Source organism: Caretta caretta, chromosome 1 (assembly GCF_965140235.1).
Source record: "Caretta caretta isolate rCarCar2 chromosome 1, rCarCar1.hap1, whole genome shotgun sequence".
In the NCBI taxonomy this organism is placed as follows: Eukaryota; Metazoa; Chordata; order Testudines; family Cheloniidae; genus Caretta; species Caretta caretta.
Window position 1 is genome coordinate 262331672 of NC_134206.1, and position 13015 is coordinate 262344686.

The 13015-nt window shown below is 50.3% G+C and overlaps 1 protein-coding gene across 5 annotated transcripts in view; it reads left to right on the plus strand.

Moving 5' to 3' along the window:
- The window catches only part of ZC3H7B (zinc finger CCCH-type containing 7B), a 69559-nt gene that overhangs the window by 41172 nt on the left and 15372 nt on the right, over positions 1–13015 (plus strand). For all 5 annotated transcript variants that reach the window (XM_075124200.1, XM_075124201.1, XM_048835098.2 and 2 more), the window contains 2 exons: positions 323–408; positions 10119–10252. In XM_075124200.1, coding sequence (XP_074980301.1) covers positions 323–408; positions 10119–10252 — 220 coding nt within the window. The remainder of the gene's footprint in view (positions 1–322; positions 409–10118; positions 10253–13015) is intronic.

Sequence of the window (13015 nt, forward strand, 5' to 3'; positions counted from 1 at the left end):
TCTGCGGTGTTGATTCACATGGGCGAGAGAGAGAGTGTATGGAGGAAATTTGAACTTTCTTGGCCTGCGGTGAACCTGTTCTGGTGATAAGTAAAAGGCTGGCATCTCCAGGGATGTGACTCCAGCACCTTTTTAGCCTATAAACTAAAGATCCATGTGATGCAGGCATGAACTGAAGCATTACTAGAAGTGGAGTCTTGGACCGGTGGTGGTGATGTGGCTCCTTTTCCCCTCCCTCCCTCAGTGCCTTTGATGCTCGGGTGCCTGGGTCAGCAGACTGGTGTGGGGATGCTCAGTCGTGTCTCTGCTTTGTTGTTCTCAGGTATGACCCATGAAGATATTGTCCAGGAGTCTAAAAAGTACTGGCAGCTAATGGAGGCGCATGCCAGCAAAGCCACCAGCAGCACGGTAAGAAGCCACGGGGACCCTGGGACTGGTTTGTGTTTTTTTGGAGCTGTTACTTGCACCTGTTCCAGTCAGTTCTGTGCCTTCCCCTCCCACTGCCGCTCCCCACCAATCAGAGAGAGAATATGGCGCTGCCAGGGCCCCCTTTGCCTCCCGTGTGCTACAGCGAGCAGGTGGGAGTGAGCGCATGACAGCGGCCTGGGCTGGACCTGAAGTTCTGCAGGGAAGGGTGAAGCCCTGCTGTTGCCACACCCCAGTGCGAATGGTGCTCTGCACAGCCATGGAGAGCATAAGAAAGGCCATACTGGGTCAGACCAAAGGTCCGTCCAGCCCAGTACCCTATCTACCGACAGTGGCCAGTACCAGGTGCCCCGAGGGAGTGAACCTAACAGGTAATGATCTAGTGATCTCTCTCTTGCCATCCATCTCCACCCTCTGACAACAGAGGCTAGGGACACCATTCCTTACCCATCCTGGCTAATATCCATTAATGGACTTAACCTCCATGGACTTATCTGTTATAGTGCTAGCCTTCACAACCTCCTCAAGCAAGGAGTTCCATAGGTTGACTGTACACTGTGTGAAGAAGAACCTCCTTTTATTTGTTAAATCTGCTGCCCATTAATTTCATTTGGTGGCCCCTAGTTCGTATGTTATGGGAACAAGTAAATAACTTTTCTTTATTCAGGTTTCAGAGTAACAGCCGTGTTAGTCTGTATTCGCAAAAAGAAAAGGAGTACTTGTGGCACCTTAGAGACTAACCAATTTATTTGAGCATGAGCTTTCGTGAGCTACAGCTCACTTCATCGGATGCTCACGAAAGCTTATGCTCAAATAAACTGGTTAGTCTTTAAGGTGCCACAAGTACTCCTTTTCTTTTTTCTTTATTCACTTTCTCCACACCACTCATGATTTTGTATACCTCTATCATATCCCCCCTGAGTCTCCTCTTTTCCAAGCTGAAAAGTCCTAGCCTCTTTAATCTCTCCTCATATGGGACCCGTTCCAAACCCCTAATCATTTTAGTTGCCCTTTTCTGAACCTTTTCTAATGCCAGTATATCTTTTTTGAGATGAGGGGACCACATCTGTATGCAGTATTCAAGATATGGGCGTACCATGGATTTATATAAGGGCAATAAGATATTCTCCATCTTATTCTCTATCCCTTTTTTAATGATTGATTGCTAACATCCCGTTTGCTTTTTTTACTGCCACTGCACGCTGCATGGACGTCTTCAGAGAACTATCCACAATGACTCCAAGATCTTTCTCCTGATTAGTTGTAGCTAAATTAGCCCCCATCATATTGTATGTATAGTTGGGGTTATTTTTTCCAATGTGCATTACTTTACATTTATCCACATTAAATTTCATTTGCCATTTTGTTGCCCAGTCACTTAGTTTTGTGAGATCTTTTTGAAGTTCTTCACAGTCTGCTTTGGTCTTAAGTTATCTTGAGCAGTTTAGTATCATCTGCAAACTTTGCCACCTCACTGTTTACCCCTTTCTCCAGATCATTTATGAATACATTGAATAGGATTGGTCGGAGGACTGACCCTCAGGGAACACCACTAGTTACCCCTCTCCATTCTGAAAATTTATCATTTATTCCTATCCTTTGTTCCCTGTCTTTTAACCAGTTCTCAAGCCATGAAAGGATCTTCCTTCTTATCCCATGACAACTTAATTTACATAAGAGCCTTTGGTAAGGGACCTCGTCAAAGGCTTTCTGGAAATCTAAGTACACTATGTCCACTGGATTCCCCCTTGTCCACATGTTTGACCCCTTCGGAGAACTCTAATAGATTAGTAAGACATGATCTCCCTTTACAGAAACCATGTTGACTTTTGCCCAACAATTTATGTTCTTCTATGTGTCTGACAATTTTATTCTTTACTATTGTTTCAACTAATTTGCCCAGTACTGACGTTAGACTTACCGGTCTGTAATTGCCGGGATCACCTTTAGAGCCCTTTTTAAATATTGGTGTTACGTTGGCTATCTTCCAGTCATTGGGTACAGTATCTGATTTAAAGGACAGGTTACAAACCATAGTTAATAGTTCCGCAATTTCACATTTGAGTTCTTTCAGAACGCTTGGGTGAATGCCATCTGTTCCTGGTGTCTTGTTACTGTTAAGTTTCTCAATTAATTCCAAAACCTCCTCTAGTGACACTTCAATCTGTGACAGTTCCTCAGATTTGTCACCTTCAAAAGACAGCTCAGGTTTGGGAATCTCCCTAACCTCGTCAGCCATGAAGACTGAAGCAAAGAATTCATTTAGTTTCTCTGCAATGACTTGATCATCTTTAAGTGGTCCTTTTGAATCTCCATCGTCCAGGGGCCCCACTGGTTGTTTAGCAGGCTTCCTGCTTCTGATGTACTTAAAAAAACATTTTGTTTTTACCTTTTTGAATTTTTGGCTAGCTGTTCTTCAAACTCCTTTTTGGCTTTTCTTATTATATTTTTACACTTAATTTGGCAGTGTTTATGCTCCTTTCTATTTACCTCGCTAGGATTTGACTTCCACTTTTTAAAAGATGCCTTTTTATCTCTCACTGCTTCTTTTACATGGTTGTTAAGCCACGGTGGCTCTTTTTTAGTTCCTTTACTGTGTTTTTTAATTTGGGGTATACATTTAAGTTGAGCCTCTATCATGGTGTCTTTGAAAAGTGTCCATGCAGCTTGCAGGGATTTCACTCTAGTCACTGTGCCTTTTATTTTCTGTTTAATTAACCTCCTCATTTTTGCATAGTTCCCCTTTCTGAAATTAAATGCCAGTGTTGGGCTGTTGAGGTGTTCTTCCCACCACAGGAATGTTAAATGTTGTTATATTTTGGTCACTATTTCCAAGCGGTCCTGTTATAGTTACCTCTTGGACCAGATCCTGCGCTCCACTCAGGACTAGATCGAGAGTTGCCTGTCCCCTTGTGGGTTCCTGTACCAGCTGCTCCAAGAAGCAGTCATTTAAAGTATCGAGAAATTTTGTCTCTGCATTTCGTCCTGAGGTGACATGTACCCAGTCAATATGGGGATAATTGAAATCCCCCACTATTATTGAGTTCTTTATTTTGATAGCCTCTCTAATCTCTCTTAGCATTTCATCGTCACTATCACTGTCCTGGTCAGGTGGTCGATAATAGATCTACTATTGTATTCTTATTAGAGCATGGGATTACTATCCATAAAGATTCTATGGAAGATGTGGATTCATTTAAGACTTTCACTTCATTTGATTCTCTCTAGCATGAGGCATCGCTTCCGGCATTCTCAGTCACAGTGAGGGCTGCCTTCCCCACGCTGTGTGCCAGGGGTGGAGCAAAGATGGTGCCTGTTGTGATGTGGGGGGGGTGGAGGGAAGATGAGAGGTGAGTCATGAGTGTAGATAGTGGGGGTCACACAACATGACCGCCCTTCATGTTGCCTCTGCCTCCATCCCCTAAAACTTGATCTTTATGTAGACAACATACACCAGCAACTTCCTCCTCCTCATGCTCTCTGCCCTGTGGCTGGCCAGCCCCTTGCAGAGCTTGAACGCAGTTGGGATGTGCAGACCGGGGTGGGTGGCACCAAGATGGGACGGTGCTTGGGGCTGGCTCATCTCAGTTAACGAGAAGCTGCAGAATTATCAGCCACTTTTTGTTGGAGTGGGGATGTGACACCCCCAAATCACCTTCTCCTTAATAGACACATTGGAGGCTGCTGCTGTTTCAATGCACTCCCAGCAGCTGCAAGCTGCTGCTAGGGGTGCATTGCAGCAGCAGGGTCAGCCCCCACTTTCCAACTCTTTCCCCCTCTCCCCCCGCCTGCTCCCCTCACTCACCCCGGGGCTCTCGGGCTGGATGGGGCTCCACCTGAGCTACCTGGTGCGGGGCACCATGTCACAGCTCCTCTTCCCAATCTCGAAGATGCCACCCGACTCACCTTAACGGGCAGCCTGCAAAGCGGGCAGCCTGCAAAGCGCTGGGACTCTAGCAGCAGAGAAGGAGAAGCAGCCCCATGTAGTGCGCGGGGGAGCTCAGCCCACAGCCACCCTGCTGCTTCCTCCCTCCCCGCGCTGCATGGGTACATGGTGAGCGCTGCCACCAGGGTGAGCCACTGCCTCTTTGCTGCTAGGCATCCCGGCGAGAGGTGGCATGAGAAACCGGGGGGGGTGGGCACGTGACCCTGCGTTCCCCCTGCCCCTGTGTCGCCTCTGCAGGGAAGGAGGGCATCCCGCTAATGCAAGCCAGATCCCGTGGGGAGCAGTAACTGTCATACGGGAGCCCATTTTTAAAAACAAGTCCAGGGACATTCAAGCTCAGGTGCTGGTGAAGCTGGTCATGCCAGCCAACCAACCTGGCTGCAGGGCAGAGCAAATGGAAGGCATTGCTTGTCCCCCTGGTCGTACTCCTCCTCCCCCCCCGGCTTTCAAGGCAGCGCTGACCCTGAAGAGGGGTGTTTAAGCAGAGAGCATTGCTCCACGCTTGCCTCCTTCTGAGCTGTAGGGTCTGGGTGGTGTCAGGCAGACCTAGCCCTAACCACGTGCCCTCTACCTTGGTGGTGGAGGCTGTTTGCATTGTGGAGCAGAGCCCAGCTGGTGAGTAACCATCTGAGCCCAGCCCCGCCCTGGGGTCAGATTAAAGCTGCATTAGAACACAGAGTTCTCTCTTCTTTACTTGTCTGGTGCAGCTGACAAGGTGAGAAAAGTAGGAGCAGAGTCTCTTTATGCCTCCAATCAAGGCCTTGGCATACAAACCCCACCGGGGGATGCCTTGTTAAACCCTCCTGCCACAAGGGGGGGTCTTGGCTTCCATCTGCAACATACCGAGGAGTCGAGTGGCTCACCCAGGATGTAGGGGTCGTGCCTGGGTGGCAGAGCAACAATACTTTGTTGGCAGTGTAGAGACCACAGGAGCCAGTTCCCTCCCTGCAGAGCTGAAAAGCTAGAATCCAGTCGGGTGAGACCCTGAGCGTCCTCAGCTCCCATCAGAATCACTGGGAATTGAGGTGCCTCGGCCTAGCAGAGGGATTAGGTCCTAAAATGGACAATGTACAAACAATAAAGACAAAGGTTGGGAAGTAGGAAATAACACCTGGAATATGTGGGTTCCCCTTATTGCTAAAGGCCTATAGCAGTGACATGTGCAGTGCCAGGATCAGGAGGACATCAGTGCCTGTGGGGATTGAAGACCAAGCTGACAATTTCCAGCCCCCTTTGCTAAACTCTGCCCCCAGTTTCATAAAGCTGCATGACAGCCAGGCGCTGAGTTTTGTGGTGGTGTGCAACATAACAGAGCTGCAGGGCCTGTGTCGCTGTGTTTGTCGTGGGACACGTGGGATGTATTGTCAGTGTAGCTGGAAGGTGCTTGCTTATCACGTCGTCCCTTGTCACGAGCGTGGAGCTGGTCGGTGTCCCAGCCTGACGCCAATGCACGGCATCGTTTGTGTCTTTAAAAAGAGAGAGAGACTGTCCTACAGTCAGTTAAAGCCACATGCGTGCCTGGCAGCGCACCACAGCTCTGGCAACAGTGAGTGTTCGGACAGTAGGCTCAGGAGAGTCAGCAACTCGCTGTTGCAGACTGCAGGGCAGGGCTAGCCCATTCGGCAGAGCGAAGTTTGTTTTTGCTTTTATTTTTCTCCAGCCTGAGCAGATTAATCTGGCATAACATCCACCCAGCTTCACAACTCAGCTGCATGGCAAAGGCAACTTCCCAGGAGCACTGTGCAAACTAGCCCCTCCTCCCACCCTTAACTTACATAGCTCCGATGTCAGCTTCTCAGGGTGTTCTTCGGACAGCAGGAACAAGGCATCTCCTATAGGGTTAGGAGCAACAGCAGCTAATTGAGCCCCAAAACCAGCTAGATGCCTCTGGCTGGAGAAGAACAGTGTAAGGCCGCAATGCTGTGCAGACGAGGAGGCTCACGCAGGAGGTGCCACATGCCAAAGGCCTGCTCTGCAGGCTCGTGCTGGAGCTCAGTCCCAGAGGACGTGGGGCTCTCTGGCCATTCACCCAGAGCTGGTCAGAGAAGTTTCTGATCAGAGTCTGCTGCAGTGCAGAAGCAAACAGCTGCTGGATGTGGGTGAGAGAGGAGGTGGTTTGGGGAATCTGCAGTAGACTTACCCTGGCTCCCGGAGGTCTTTGCAACTCCAGAAGTTACTGTGCCACATCACAGTGGCCAGCTGCTGAACAACATCTGAGGTGAGCATCAGAGTTGGTAGCTAGATACTGAGGGGAAAATGTGGGAAGGAGAATTTTTTTGCCTCCTTTATAATGTGCCTGGTGCCTTATTTGGAACATAAAGCTAAGAACGACCGTGCCAAAGTCTTGATTCATTTGGTTGCTACAGTTTAGTAGCTAACTTTGTTGTAGTCTTCTGTGTTGGCTTCATAACAATGGGCGCTGTTATAACCTGAAGCCCCTTTGACTGACTTAATGTGTAGCAACCTCTCGAGACCCTAATTTCCATGTCACGGCGATCTGTTTTATTACCAGTCTGCCAGACGTGTAGCATGTCCTTACAAATACAGCTGTGTATAGCAGCAGCTGCTTTGACTCTTTACGCCCAGTCCCCTCTGAGCATGCATGCATGCTGGATTTACTGCACATGGTCAGTGAGACGTTCTGGGGATCACCCGCCTGGTTAGGGGTTTTGTCACTGCCTGCCCTGTAACCTTGTGTCCCTGTGCTGTGCAGCTATGATTCAATCCCCTGACACCAGCAGCCTGCCCACAAGCACAAGGTCTCACCCTGGCTTTCAACAGCCTAGGTGCTCCTTGCAGAGAGACCCCCACCAGCCCTTCCAGTCCCAAATTCATTCTCCCCCAGTTCTTAAGTACAAGATGCTCAGACTGTTCCCATCTGGTTCCTCACCCCTAAAGGCATGAAACCAGCTCCCAGTTATCAGTTCACTTTGGCCCCCACTCTCCACTCAGTTTGCACACTAGAGACCCGCTTGGGGTAAAAATAAACAAAAGTTTTGTTTGTTAAAAAAACACAGGTTCAAAGATTAAATTGTAAAGTCGTGAAAACCTGTACAAGTTACATAGTAAATAAACATAGACACAACCTCCGACTTTACTCTTCCGTGTTAGATAAAATCCCTTTTCAAATACAAGTTACCTATTGCCCTAAAACAGTTTCTCCACATACCCTCTAGCTATAGAAGGGATCCAGCATTCATGGACAGCCTCCTGCCTAGATACTGTCCCTCAAGTTCTGGAAAAAAAAACTTTAGGCCTGGTCTACACTGGAAAATTAGGTTGGTTTAACTACGTCGCTCAGGGGTGTGAAACATCTACGCCCCTGAGCGGCATAATTAAGCCGACCTAAGTCCCCATGTAGACAGCCCTAGGTTGGCAAAAGAATTCTTCTGTCAACCTAGCTACCACCTCTCGGGGAGGTGGATACCTATGCTGACAGGAGAACCCTCCCGTCTGTGTAGGTGGCGTCTACACTGAAACACTACGGCAACAGAGCTGTGCCACTGTCGCCTTTTAAGTATAGACGAGCCCTCAGTCTCAAGCCTGTTTTTAAAAGATTTTTTTCCCTTTTATTTTCTCTCTGTCCATGATGACTCCTGCTTAGCCAGAGTGGGGAAATTCCTTCTTGGCTTGATAGCCAGGCTGTCTCTCTGCCTTCCCGTTATCGCTAATGGTCCATTGTTGCCTTTTTCTGGGCTGAAAAAAAAAAAGCTGGTTTCATGTTAAAACACCTAGCTTGGGTGGTGCCCCTTTCTGCTTGACGGCTCACTGCCCTGCTGTGAGATGCAGTACAGCTTCTGAGCAGTTTTCTGTACACATAGAGTCATAACCTCATTCCGTGTACATATCTCATACTGGCCAGCAAGTTCAGGGCATGACGAGCTTTTGTGAAAGACCTTATTCGATAGATTTTGCGTACTGTATTATGCTGTAATTCAGTTGGTTTAACTGCTCATTTTGTGGGTTTAAACCTTCTCTTCTCCTCTTGGGGTGTCTGGATCCTGATCGTCACAGTAAATATTCACGGTCTTTGCACTACTCACATCAGAAAACTTTTGGTTAGCTCCTGCCTGAAGTTCTCGGAACAGGAGCCAGACACTGTTAGGACCTTTTCAGCTAATCCTCTCAGGTCCCTGAACATTGTCATGCTCTGGATCTGACATGTCAGTCTGGCCTGTCGGGTAGAGCTAACCTGCATCTCATGGTTATGTTGGGAAATATACCACATGGCAGGATAATACAGCAGACCTTGCAGGGCTGGTGAAAATGAATATGCCACCAGATCTGCCTCAATCAAAAGAACTGAGTCTGCTAACTGGAAGCCTGTAGGTCCGTAACTGAGGTACAGTTGGGCTCTGCATTGTCCATTGGACCTTTCCACCTGCCAGATATTGGCCCAAACGTCCCTAGGATCCACATTGCTGCTGAGCAAACTGACTAAAACCTGCTGCTCATGGAGATTGTTTGCTCTCTGGTAAATGCCCAGCATAGGAAAGTCAATATGGGACAGCTGGTGCAAGCTGGTTAGCTGGCACAGGCAGACAGTCGTGTGTACTGGCACAAAATCATTGGGCTCCGCAGCCCGCTCGCCTCTAGGGGCATTCCTTTGGGAATTCCGCCTTGGCTCTGGATCCTTGGCTGCACCCCAGATGGTTGGCTGCTAAGCACAGCTCCTTGCATCTGCATTTGCTTCTTCCTTGGGAAATGAGCTGTAGACTCAAACATCACGTGTTCCCTGTTGTTGCAGGTATAAGTGCCTGAGTTAGTGGCGCAAATTCCACATGTAACTCCGCTGTAAGTGCATGGAAGAGGCAGGTACCGAATTCAGGCCTCTTGATTGCAAATTGTGTATCTTAATCATATGACCGTTCTTCCTCCCTAGACAGCATGTGAAAGGACTGCGGACATTTTGTGACTCTTTCAGCTAGGGATCATGATGTAAGGGCTATGAATTCTCAAGCGTCGGGTCACATGTTGGTTAATAGGCTGGTGGGTTGAGTCTGGCTGTGCAACTCAGGGCACAGGAACCTCAGGGGTGGAAAGTCTGCCCAGAATGGAGTTTAGAGGCACAAGATGGGGCCCACATCATCCAGCTGTGACCCAAAAGTGGGTGGCGGTGGCTGGATGTAGTGTGACCAGGAGACATGTTGATTCAGTGCAGCCTGGGGGGGCCTCCTCTGCTATCAGAGCTCCTAAGGGGCCCAAATTGTGACTTTAAACTGCTTTCTCCAGATAGACAGCATCCCCAGGAAGTTCAGTGCAGATGCCCCCTACCCTCCCTGCGAATGAATCCCCACCCCTTGTCTGCAGCTGCACCAGTGGGTACGGATTGAGCCCTCGGTCAGCGCTAGTGGTGTGTGTGTGTGTGTGTGGCCTGGTTACGTGCATTGTGAGGTGGTTGTGTCTTCCTCTGAAGACCTGGGTTTAGCCATTGTTAGAGAGAGGGTACAAACAGGAGGGATCAATGGCCCTATATCATATGGCAAGAAGTAAGGAAACCAGACTAAACTGACCAGTGGTTTGATCTGATCTGGTATCTTGATGGACCAATGGCTTGTGCTGCCAAATGAGAGCTCAGTCTGCCTCTGTCTTGGCTTTTATACTATGCTCTTTGCTGTAGTGTACAAGTGCCTATGGGGAAAGGCATCTATCCCAGGGCATACGCATGCATGTACACAGTAATGACTGGGGCAAAGTGTTGAGGTCCATTTGCCTGAATCCTGCTTCTTCATGTGATCCTTCACAGGCTGCCCCCCGGGCTCCGACGTCAAGCAGCTTTGACCTCCAGATGAAATTTGTTTGTGGCCAATGCTGGAGGAACGGGCAGGTGGTGGAGCCAGACAAGGACCTCAAGTATTGTAGTGCCAAAGCCCGCCACTGGTGAGTGTTCCTGCCCTCTCCTCTGTCTCCCCTCCTAGCCTCAGTGCAGGATTTCCCCCCACCATGTATTCATTCTCCAGTGCTTTGTACAGGCTACTTTGAAATATCTGTGAGGGCTTCCATCCTGGCAGACTGTTCCCTTGAGGAGACTCTTCCACAGTTTAATAGACATCACCATTAGCAAACATTCTTTGAGTGCTTGCTTGTGTCGATTCCATTCTAGGTGTGCACACACCCATGTGCATGGTTGTCGGATATGTTTGCCTTAGCAGTATCCGTAGGGTCGACTGTGGCGCCCCCTTGACTGCCGCGCTCATACGTCAGTATATCAAGTACCGCCAGCACTATGCCATCTGTTACTTTTTACTGCCCGGGGTGGTTAGTCAGAGCACCTTTCCTTGCATAGCAAGGGCTAGCAGTTTCATTTCTTCTGACTTCGAGCCTTAGGGCCTTGTAAATAGTTGTTTATAGTAGTTAGTGTTAAGTAGCTGTTAAGTGTAGTTAGAAGTTAGAGCCCCAGAGGGGACTTTGCCCCAGGCGGGGCACGCCCCAGTTTCCAGGGTTTAAGCCCTGCATGGACTGTAACAGGCCTATGCCTTAAGTGACCCTCACAGCAGCTGCCTCAGTGCTTGGAATCACGTGGAGGACAAGTGTCATATTTGTAAAAAAAAGAAAATTTGACCCAGGACTCCGAGCGGGATATTTGTTTCCGGGCTCTCCTCATGGAGGCTGCCCTTCGTCTGGTTTCCGAGCCGTCCCACCAAGAGTCACCTAGTACTCAGCCTCAGTGCACAGCGCACCTCCGGCACTGCTTCCCGTCGCCGGTGCCCAGAAAGAAAACAAAAAAGCACGGCTCCCCGGCACCGGGCAAGAAGGGCCATGGGGCATCAAGCAAAGGACCCAGTTCGGGCCAACCAGTCGCTCCAGAGCCATGTGGACGCGCTTCCCGTTCAGGGCCCTTAGCCCCTTAAAGGAGCCACCACTGACTCCCGGGAGGGTTAGGGGACCTAAACTTCTGGCGGCATTGACGCTTTCCCAAGCTCCCCCAGCACTGAGAGAGTAGAGGCCTCCTCCCGTGCCACAGGAAGTGGCAAAGGCTCCCTCCAAGGGCAAGCCAGCCACTAAGACCCCTCCGGGGGTAGTGAAGCTCCACCAATCCCCCAAGACAAGGCAGCGCTCTCCATCTCTGCATCGCAGATCTACAGCATCGCACCCCAGATCCTCTGGGGCTCGCCCTTGGTCAGCGGCACTGCGATCACGGTCCCCACCATCTCAACGCTGATCACCTAGGGGGAGGCACCGGTCTCCATTCTACCGGCACTGTTCACCCTCCCGCCAGTCATTCTCTCGGCACACATCTTGGTTGCCTGCCCCGTGGGAGCGCTCCCCGTCGCGATTCCAGTCCCCTTTATGCCGGCACCGGTCTCTCTTCCTCCTCTTCCCCACCCCCCCACTCCAGGCACTGGTCTCTGGCGGCGACAGTCAGCAGGCAGACACAGGCGGTGATGGCCCTGCCGTGGTCACCGGAAGGGGATTGCTCTGGCATGGAAGGGCAGTTCAGCCCCTCACCAAGACCCCACCAGCGCGATTGGGCACCTGATGCTGTGTTGACATCTACAGCGCTGCCTTGGCAGCGTGGCCGGTGCAGTGGCCTTATTAGAGTGCATGGGGCATGCTGGTAATGACAATGCCCCCTTCACACCGCTCATCTGCCACCACCTGGAGCAACAGCCGGCGGCACCGGGTTAGGTGCATGAGACTTGCTTGGAGGTCGGAGTAGAGGAGACGTTATCCACCCCAAAACCCCGCTCCTCCACGGGGGGATGATGCTCCGGAGCCTCCCCCAGCAGTACAGTTGTCGTCCTCAACCCTGGATGAGGCTGTCATGGGACCCTTGAGGGCCAGCCCGCCGGACAGTTTTAGAAGAACACCAGGCCCTGCTTCAATGGGTGACCGAGAACTTGGCCCTAGAAGTGAAGGAGATGGCCAGGCAGGTGGACACCTTGTTCAGTGTCCTCTCAGCCTCTACGCCGGCATGTGTTGTACTTACAGTGCATGATGGGGTCCTGAAAATTGCCAAGACTCTCTGGTAAATCCCGTCGTCCATCCCTCCCACTCCAAAAGGGCCTAAAAGAGGTACTTCATCCCAGCCAAAGGGTTCAAGTACCTTTTTATACCCATCCACTTCTGGGCTTGCTGGTTGTCTCTGCAGCCAACAAAAAGGACAAGCAGGGACACACCAGTTCAACTCCCAAAAATAAAGAGGCCAAAAGACTGGACCTTTTTGGGGAGAAAAATTTATTCAACAGCCAGCCTGGTGAACCAAATGGTGAACCAACAGGCCCTCTCTGGCAGGTACAGTTTAAACTTGTGAGGACGGTCTCTTTTCGAAGCAGACTGATGCAAGCCTGCTTAGGTTAAAGGACACTTGGGCCACCCTTCGCTCACTGGGCATGCATATGCCGCAGTCTGCACGGAAGCAGTTCTGGCTGCACCCACTACCAAGGCCTTGGCAGCCTCTCCAGGGGTCTGCAAGGAGAAGGGATAGAGACACGAGCTTTCGTCATCGCCACCTGTGCAGCCCAGCCTGGCAAAGCATCCCAGGGCCAGAAATGCTCATTTTGAAGGTGCGCTCGAGAGCGACGCCCCAGTCAAATCCCCGCATCCACCTTGTTCTTTCCTTGATCATGTTCATCCCTACCGTTCGGTCACAGGTCACCTCAGACTGCGGGGTGCTGGACAGAGTATCTCAGGGCTGTACTC